Raw genomic sequence first — 9,929 nt, forward strand, 5'->3', positions numbered from 1 at the left:
TATGCGCACATCTCGCCACGCGCTCGAATTGGGCGGTAGGCCGGCCTAAGACAACGATTTTTAATAATTAATTACTCGTTAACTATTACGAAAATTGCAAAATGGTACAGGACTTTTCCGTTCATCTCGATCCGTTCTACCTTCTCAAAAATTTTGTCGGATATGAAAAGACTCACCCTGTATACATATATATATATACACCTTTTGGTAATAGCTTTCTCACCGCGACAAGGTATGTCAAATAGGCTTGTAATTTTATTAAATTGTGAATTCATATACCGTTTCTTTTTCCACATTTGTCCCGCGCGCCGATTTCTTTTCGGACATAACGCAGTTTTCTTACGGGCGGAGTTATTGTCGTCAGTGAATTCACATATTCAAATCGCTAAACGATTTGTAATGATTAAAAATGCTGTATTTTAGCATTTTTAGATGCTACATTTAGCATACAGTCCCCCCCCCTTTTGTCCGTACTGTAAAAAATAAATAAATAATAAATAAGTTACTACATCCGATTCGGTCCAAGGGACTTTTTAGCGCGCGAGAACTCGCTACGAGCACGGAAACACCGCCGGGCGAAATCGCTAAGCTTTACAAATGAAAGTTTTGAAACAACCGAAATTGAGCCAGACAATGCGTAATCGCGTTATCTTTGCACCCGGCCTTTTTTAAACTCCTAGAGTCAGCGATGGCGATTAATTAACGGGGACCCGACTGGAGGATAATAAGCAGCTTACACGTTAATTACGTGCCTCCGCGCGCCATGGGAATTACGTGCGAATCGAATCGCGTTAAAACAACGTATTAGCAAATAGGTCCTGATTAATCGAAGCGAATCGCAGTCGAGGGAAAGTTCGCGCATCCGGGATTAGCGCGCGTACCGCGTCCGGCGGTGCCCTTCAGTGTTTCGCGAAAGTGCCGGAACAAAAATGGAAGTGAGACGAGTCGCGGAAGAGAGTGGGGAGGAAGCGACTTTTGTGTCCGGGGACAAAAGATACGGGATATACCCCATGGTATAAGCCGTCTCTCCCGTACGGGAGAGAGAGAGGGAGGGAGAGACAGGGATAAGGAGCGAGCAGGTACTCTCCTAGGTCGAGGCACCGCGCACAACCCGCTGTTATACTTCTTATTTTTCTTCCTTACCGTCGTGTGCTTCAGCTGTCTTCTCCGACCCTTGTACCAGGTTATCACCGCGGGTGGCCTTGAACCAGTGGTCTCGCACTCCATGTCATACCGCTTCCCCGCTAGGAGGGACTCGTTGCCGATTCCCTTCCTACCCGGTCTTCTTATGATCACAGATAGAGGTTTCACTGAAAAAAGAAAGTTATAACATTGAAGTGTTAACTTTCAAGCCACTGTTCCGCTACGCGTCACATCCGTGTACGGAATTCTTACGTTGCCAGCGTATTCTGTTACGTGAGATCGGTGAGATCGGATATTAAAATTTATAATATTTGAAGCGAAGCGTCGATGAAAATCTCCTCAAATTATTAACATTTGGTCGGGAACTAATTTAATTAATTATTTGAAAAATTTGAAATATTAATTAAATTAATTATTTTATGCGTGATATTACTGCATATATTATACATATATTATACATAAATTTTTCATTCGCTTCAATAATTTGGCGGGAATTTATTTCTTCATAAAAACAGTTTTTAAGGAAATTTCCTACGCGATAAATATTTCACAAATATTTTATTCAAACAAACTCGGGGCACCAATGTATAAAGACGGATAAACGCAAGAGAGCTCAAAATTTTTTTACCGAAAACTTTGTTCCCTGCCTTAAGGAATTAAAAATGACCGATAAAAATATGAGAGCTCCAGCTACGCCCGTGTCAAATCGCTGAAATGGATCTCACGTAGCAAAATGATAAATTGCCGACCCTTCACCTCTGCACGAAGCTTCGGTATTTCGTATTGGTTGCGCGCAACGTGGAAACAATTGCGTAAGTTAAACAAATATTTTCGGCGTTGCCCGAGCGGACGCATTTAACGAATATTTATTCGGCAAATATTTTTGCGTAAAGAATGCACATTAAGTCGCGCGCATACGTTAGGAGGCACCGTTTTCCCTGCTAATCGAGCGTTTACGCATCGCCGACCGTCGCAAATCATCGTTTCTGATCTGCTATTAATAATTTGCTCTTTTCGCCGAGCCTCGCGTTCGCGTAAAAACCCGCGTGCGCTGAAAAACGCTGCACCGTCCTAAATTTTACTCGCGAAGTGACGATGGTTCTGACGGCCAATAAATCCAGGTTTCCAATTTGTTGGTGTCGACTAGATACGACTCGTTCGTTCGTGAAATATGGAAACTGTGAATGGAGATTTCCATACGCTGTTTGCGATGCACTTACTCCGATAATAGCGGCACGTATTCATTATTCATTATCTTTGTGTTACCGTCCTTATTATTATATAATTATTTACATATTAGCGCTGGTGTTCACATATAGACACTGAATATTTATTACCGCATTTATGTAATTCAGCAATTCATTTTGATAAAACAGTACGTTATTTTTTGTAGAGACGAATATTTGATATAAAAACCGGAAAATTTTATTACAAGTAATTATTCGATATGAAAACAGCATTCCATTCAGACGTTCCTGTGAAAATAGGAATTTATAAATTGACGCGATATCACGCGAGATTACAACAAACGCAATACGGCGTGGTGCAGCATTAACAACTCTGGCGTTATCGACGCAATGATCTTAGCCCGATAATGTTCGCCGAGTTTAATCAACTTTTAAAGTTGAAAAAATTAATTTAAGCACACTGATGCGTCTGTCGATGCGGCAATCTCGCGATCGACGCGAGTGGATGCGGTGTACGAGGCAGGATTTTTAATTTTCATCTCACGGGAAATAAAACGAAACGTAACAAATACGCATCGAGTGCGCGAGTACTTTGCCGTAGTAACGAAAGTCAAAGAGCATCCAACGTTTAGGCCAAATTCCGGCTCGTTCCTCTTCCTTCATCAAAGCTTCCTCTCTGATCGTTTCAATCTGTAATTTTTTATTCGCTATTTGGTCGCTCTTCGTTCATCGATAACGTCGTTAGTAACTTGGACGAAAATCCGTGATTTTTAGAGGACCTGATTATTGGACGCGTATCGATCACCGTCTCCCCGTATGGTCCTTGACATTTCTCCCGCGGAAAAGCGGAATTCCCGCTTTCATAATACACACGTAAAAAGGAGCAAGACTGATGGAATCCTTACGAGAACGTCGGTGATGGATAACGGTCTATAAGCGAATCATGGGCCGGCAATCGAATCGCCGACCCGATAACGATCGGGAGGGAAAGGGTCGCGGAAAATGGGCGAGTCGGCTCGCGCGATACAAAAATCCCATCGTGTCGCAAAGCCGACGCCGATCGTCGGATAAGGCACGAGACGTGGGGATAAGGTTTCGCCCGCCAATTTTTTGGTTTAGTACGAAAATTAGGAACGTCACCTTATCCCTATTCCACACCTCGCCCTTAGCCCGCCCTGGGCGGGTTAACGAAGAATTCTAATTTCGGAGGAGCCTAGGAGGATAGTCTTGCTTTTCATGCTCCTTCTCGCTCCCTCGCAGGAGGGGACGAGCGAGCCGGGCGGGACCGGAGGGTGGATTTAATATATTTCTCGTCTTATCTCGCCTTATCTTCCCTTAAAGGCGACTCACCCAGCGGCGAGGGAGCAAAGGATGTTGGCCCACTTTTGGTGTCTCGTAGATTTTATCGTTAATGCGAGACAAGATAGGCTCGGGGGCGAGGCCTCCTGATTTGTTGGCCGCGTGATAAGAACTTATATTTCCCGTCCTTGCTTTCATTAGTCTCCCGTTCTTTTAATACAAATATTCGGCTATTGCAGGCGAACGCGAGAGGAACGCAAATTTGTGCCGTGCAAATATTTTTCTACGTGGATGTCTCTTCTCTCGTAGAGTAAAATACTGTTTTGTTTGAATCATGCAACGGAGATATTTAGATTCACTTACAGTTGAGGTCTAGAGAAATCGATGTCTCCTTCGAGTCCACCAGGTCCGTGTTGCGCGCCTCGCAGGTAAAATTCGAGCCGAGGTCAGAGCGGCTGATGGGCTGCAGCGTTAATCTGTCGGTGTTGAAAGAAGTTAAGTACACATATAAAATTAATTCGCGTGTGCGAGGCGTGTGCGAGGGAAAGATTCCCCCGCGTAATATTACATGTACAAATGCCCGACGAGGAGGGAAAATGTCCACCAAAGAAATTACCTGTTCTCGATTACATCCCCAGCGTTATTTTCGTACTCCTCGTCCTTCACTCGGCCGTTTATGAGCCATCTGACCATCGGTTGCGGCTTGCCTGCAACCAGCGAGATATAAATTAAAATTTTAATTATAAATAAGGTTCCAATATAAACAACCATAAATTTAGAGAACAATGTTCGCCGTTAAGATAATTTGCGAGAAGAAATATAGGCAATGTGAGCCGTCAGCAGATCGAAGGTGGTCAAATTGTACAATTTTGGTATAAAAATATATTAGAAAATACATAACAGTGCGATAAAATTGTACGTTTCGGTCTACAACAAGATATCAGTTTATTTTACACTTCACAATGTGTTCTCTCTGAAAGTGAATCAGCGAATTGTCGCTGAAGACAGTGAACAATCACTGATTTAAAGTTACAAGTGTACCACTGCGATTTTTAGTGGTACACTTATAAGATGCCCGCCTAGAGTGTAGGGAGGTCCAGGTTCAAACCCAGGCTGAGGTAACATTTTTCGCAACAAATTTTCTGCATTATTACAAATGCCAGGTATGGTCAAGAAAACACTGACGTTGAAGACTATTCTGATTAGTTAATAGGATTAATGTTAAGCGACGTTTGGTGAAACCGGGCCTAACTATTCGCTGTTTCCAGCGATAATCCAGCGATTGACTTTCAGAGAGTTATCTAGGGCCAGTTTCGCAAACGTCGGTTAACCGTTAACCGGGATTAGGCCACTTTTGATCCCTTCCTCTGTATTATTATCTAAGAAGAGACAGAGAATCGATTAATCTCCGGTTAACAGTTAACCGACGTTTGTGAAACTGGCAAGATATTTCATCCGGCTCGTCGCTAGAGAATTATAGAGAATCTCGCTATACTCGGCATATCCTTCGTCGTAGTTACCCTCCGGAATTAATTACCTCCCGCAGGAGTATGCAGTGGCTATCCTCGTAATTATCATTCAGAGTCGAAAAACGAGCGAGGGATGACGCAGCGAAGTGCGCTCGCGGCAAGCGTTCGTCAGAGAGCAGCGAAGACCGTATACACGGTGAAACGAGCTTCGCCGAGGCTACTAAGCGGTAGACGAGTTCCCGGCAACTTTTAAATTAGCCGATACACCTCTCCCCCCTCTCTCTCTCTCTCGCGCTCTCTCTCTCTCTCTCGCTCTCTTCCTTCCTTCTCCTGTCCTCCCGGAGCTTTCGGTTTGCCGGTATGGCAAACAAAAACTGGGAGACTTCGGTCTCGAGGCGTTCGATAACTGCAAGTTATAAGTTGCCGCGCGCGCACCAACGTGGACGAGGGCCAATAAATACGGGTTGTATAACGGGCCGGAATATGCGGCGGGAACGATCAAAGCGATTGAAAAATTAAAAACGAGATTACACGGCCGACCCGCGGGGCCCGGGCTCTCTCCCTCCCGAGATCGAAATGAAGTGTGCGCGAAGGTAAACACGGTTATATTGCCCGCCCGTGTGTCCCCTCGCTACAAGATTGTTTTTTCAACTTTTCGCCCATTATCGCTCTTAAATGTTTAAACAATACGCTTTATTTCCTAGAAACGAAGAGGGGTATCATTAATGGCGTTTCAATCTCATTATATCTCTTAACTAACGTCTATTGACAAAAGGCAGAGAGGGAGAGAGAGAAAGAGAAGGGGGGAGATGGGGGAAGGAGAAGGGAAGAAAGGGAGGGAGGGAGGGAGAAAGAGAGGAATGGACGAGGGAGAGGGGATACATGGGGAGGAGAGGAAGAAGAGGGGGTGCAGGGGGAGAGAGGAAGTAACAAATTGATGCACGGTTTATATTGCGACTCCATTAAGTCTTTTACAGTACATGTGCTGTAATATAGTTGTCCTCCGACGACGCTGAAATATTAATGGGCACTTTAGCGCGCGATGCACATCCAATTAGACTACTTCCACCCTAAATATATCGGGAGCAAAAGTGCTGATTTGACGCTCGGTGATATCGGTGTTTTACCACGATATTAGCTTTATCTTTGCCGGCTACGTCGCGCCAATATTTGTGCTACCTGGCCGGGGTTGTGGAACACGGACCGACGATGTGATCAAGGGAGAGCCGTGTAACGAGAGTAACCGTGGCTTACGCCGGATACGAACTGAGGTAATTCCTTTTACGGGAAATAGTGTCGGGGCTCTGCGCAATCTCGCTTCGTTTCATACCTATTGAAAATGTGTATTCAGTCTCTCTCTCTCTCTCTCTCTCTCTCTCTCTCTCTCTCTCTCTCTCTCTCTCTCTTAGAAATGAATTTTCGCAGATAATATATCGTCCAAGTTACAATTCATTTTCATATTCATATCAAACATCTAAAAATATCCTACATATAGACAAAATTGTTAAGTGCACTAACGTTCACTCTGCCCATTAACAAGGAGAAAAACCGTGCAGTATTTTTTATTATTATTTACTTTAATATTTTATTTAATTTTTTATAAAACAGGTAATTTTTCAGTAATATAACTTTCTTGGATTTTTATTAGATTAAAATTTCCATAATTTTTTAGCGATTTGCACAGTAAATTATGTAATAACACTTGCATATAAAAACAAAAACCGCGGAAAGAAAATAGCGAAAATTGTCGGAGTTATGAGCCGTTGAAGCAGAATTCTTTCTTTTTTACTAGAGTAAACGCCGATCACGTTTTCAGCTGAACCAGCGGTATAAAAAAAGATCGTTGCAAGTACATCGTCTATCATCTGTACTTTTAGCGCGCGCCGCGGAAATTCGTGTAGAGGCGGTATTGGTAAAGTGACGGCCATGAAAGGTTCGAATTTTCAAAACTGTGAAAAATGGATTTTATTTTGTTTATGAAAACCGTTATACGTGTTTCCCCATTAATCCATCCAATACCACTGGACCGCGCATGTCCCAAGAAATATTTGAAAAAATTCCACTGGAATTACAAATTTTATCAAGAACGTAAAAAATACAATAAACAAAGATATGTTTTATCACGGCTCGTATAAATATCTCACTTTTAAAAAACAATCTCAATTTAATTTAATAGCAAAATAAATCTTTCCCCGGAATACGCACTTTCAGATTTAACACCAACATGTGATTATTCTTTTAGTAATATAGTTTTTAATTTCGTGCGGAATTAAATACCGTCGCGTGGCAAATTTTTTTTTTTCATTCAGATCGTAGCCGCTCAGACGGTCAGGCAAAAATCGCCGGGGAAAAAATAGACCAGAGCAATCCCTCGAGTCTAGGGAGTGCGGGAAAAATGTGCCATCCAAATGCCATCGTTTCATTGTTATTCACGGTAGCGCGCGGCGCCGGAAACGCAATTTAATCAGGTCCGATGCAACATCGACGCGACACTTAAAATTGCAACCTGATCTTCAGCCGGAAAACACGGCGCATAGCCGACGTGGGAACGGCCCGCCGCCTAGATTAGTTCCATATCATTGTTATTCACGATGCCCGCCAATCCTGATTGCGTTTTAACCGTCTCGTTGCTTCTGATTCTCATCGTTCTCGCCCCTGGTCCCCGCGCGTTTCCTCTTCTTGCCGTCTAGCGCGGACGCCATATTGCCGTCCTTCCAAATTAATTCTATCATGTTTATTAGGTTTTACCTGAATCGCGACGGAAATGTAATAAATTTAAGAGAGAAAAGATTTCCTTGTGTACTCCGCCTTTTGCATTTACGGATGCCTCTTATATCTACGCGTATTGGACATTTCTTCATTTTAATTTAGATATTTACTTCCATGAAGCCTCAGTTGCGTTCAAGTCCGTTTTGACATAACAACAGTCCTTTCGTTTAAGAAATAACTCGACCAATTTTATCCGAATGCCATTATACACAATCTGTAAATCTGTAACAAAATGTTACTAGGCATTTTAGAGAAGGCGGGACATTCAAGGTGACAATTTTGAGCGACAATTTCTTTTCGGATCGATTTCAAACGAAGAATTCTCGTCTGTCGGGCGAAAGTTTTACTGACTGCCGGGGGCCCACATTTCTCACCCGCTGTATAGCTTCCGCCCGAAAAGTCGGCAGTTCTTCATTCGCACAAAAAATACAGTTGTTCAAAACTGTCTTGCGCTCGAAAGTGCCTCCCAAGTTTCCCGTAAATTTATAGCAACACTTGAAGATGTTCCCGTACAAACGACTATTTTATTACGAGAGTACCGACGTACCAAAAGGGCGGACTGTATCTCCTCCTCCCCCCCTCCCCCCCCGAGTATCTGTTTACGCGGTCTTTCGTTCTACGCTGCGCGTAGTAACGTAAGCTGCGCGCATGCGAGGCTCTTCAGTCTCGTCGCCGCTAATTATACAAATCGCGCAATCTCGCCGCTTAAGGAAAATTCCCGGAGGGAGAGAAAAAAAATAAAGGAAAAAGCAGAGACGAGCGGGAGGGGGAGGGGGTGGGTGAAGAGGAAAAAGAGGAACGAATAGCCCGTTCGTCCGTGGAGTGCTGTACGCTTAATTCGACGGTGAGCATTTTTCAGCGAGCAGACGGCGCGTTATAACGACGCGGCGGTCCCACTTAATTCGTAAGCTCAGCCGCTCTCGTTTGCATGAGTACTTAGGGACGAGCGAGAGGTCGCTCGCCGCCCGTGGTGGTTGAGGGCCGAATAACGGTGATGGTCGTGAGGGGAGGGAGGGGGGGGGTAAGATCTCGTCGGGTCCCTGGCGTTGACTTAACCGCTCGGACTACGTTGAAAAACCCCCTCAGCCCCTCGACACGACGTAAGGCGACGCGACGTGACGCGCACCCTCGGCCCCGTCCTCTCGTCTCTCCCCCTCGGGTCCGGCGACAAGCAGGGCGCTATCTGCGGGGGGAGGAGGGGGGGCGCAGAGAGGGGACGCTAAAGTGCGGATTTTAATCCGCGGATACCGGACGATATCTTCCGGGATTAAGAGCGGGTCCGCAAGCGCACCCGGGTCGGGCATCTAACAAGTTTACCGTCGGTTCGAACTCCGTTTAAAGCAAATACCTGCTACGTCGGGGACTCGGCGAATCCTCTCGGCAGACTCAGCTCCTTTACCCCCGCCACCCCCCCGTTCGCCGTCCGCCGTCTCGTCATGATTTAGGAGACTCCTTGTTTGATTAAAGCCGATCGTGATACTCTCCTCGCGGCGATCTCAGTCATAGTATAACTAGTAGGCCCACTCCGTTATTTGTTTGGTTTTGCGTCGATCCCTTCTGCGCATCCGCATTATTTTGGTCAAGCCAATGAGAGAACAGTTGATACCTTTGCCGATCCCTTCTGTGCGTCCGTCATTTTTTTGGCCCGACCAATGAGACAATTGTTGTACGTGTGGTAGTGCAGCTTTGATAAATATATACACACATACACGCCGCTGGATTGGGGCCAGAAACTTGGCGGAAGAAACAGCTGATCACGTGATCAGGACCGCAAAGATCAAGGGGCCGACAGAGAGTGGGCATACTAGTTATACTATGGTATAACTAGGTCCACTCCGTCATTTGTTTTGCGTCAAACCCACAGACTTCTATACCTAAACCTAAACCTAAACTGCTAAACCTAAATTGCTAAACTTCTTAGATAAGCTTATGTAAAACCTGGACCCAGAATATTGCGCATACGTGGCGAAAGGACCCGATGGAACGCATGCACAGATGTATTGTACATACTTGGGCGCATGTTTGTGCGCGCGTTCATGTGCAATTATCGGGACCTTTCGTT

The 9,929-nt window shown here is 44.8% G+C and overlaps 1 protein-coding gene across 1 annotated transcript in view; it reads right to left on the reverse strand.

Moving 5' to 3' along the window:
• LOC105561870 (nephrin) overlaps positions 1-9,929 on the reverse strand; it is a 114,383-nt gene that overhangs the window by 59,624 nt on the left and 44,830 nt on the right. The window contains exons 4-6 of the mRNA XM_012012225.1: positions 4,246-4,336; positions 3,993-4,105; positions 1,144-1,310 (exon numbers count right to left, since the gene is read on the reverse strand). Coding sequence (XP_011867615.1) covers positions 1,144-1,310; positions 3,993-4,105; positions 4,246-4,336 — 371 coding nt within the window. The remainder of the gene's footprint in view (positions 1-1,143; positions 1,311-3,992; positions 4,106-4,245; positions 4,337-9,929) is intronic.

This window comes from Vollenhovia emeryi, unplaced genomic scaffold (assembly GCF_000949405.1).
Source record: "Vollenhovia emeryi isolate VEMERY1.0 unplaced genomic scaffold, V.emery_V1.0 DF939199.1, whole genome shotgun sequence".
In the NCBI taxonomy this organism is placed as follows: Eukaryota; Metazoa; Arthropoda; class Insecta; order Hymenoptera; family Formicidae; genus Vollenhovia; species Vollenhovia emeryi.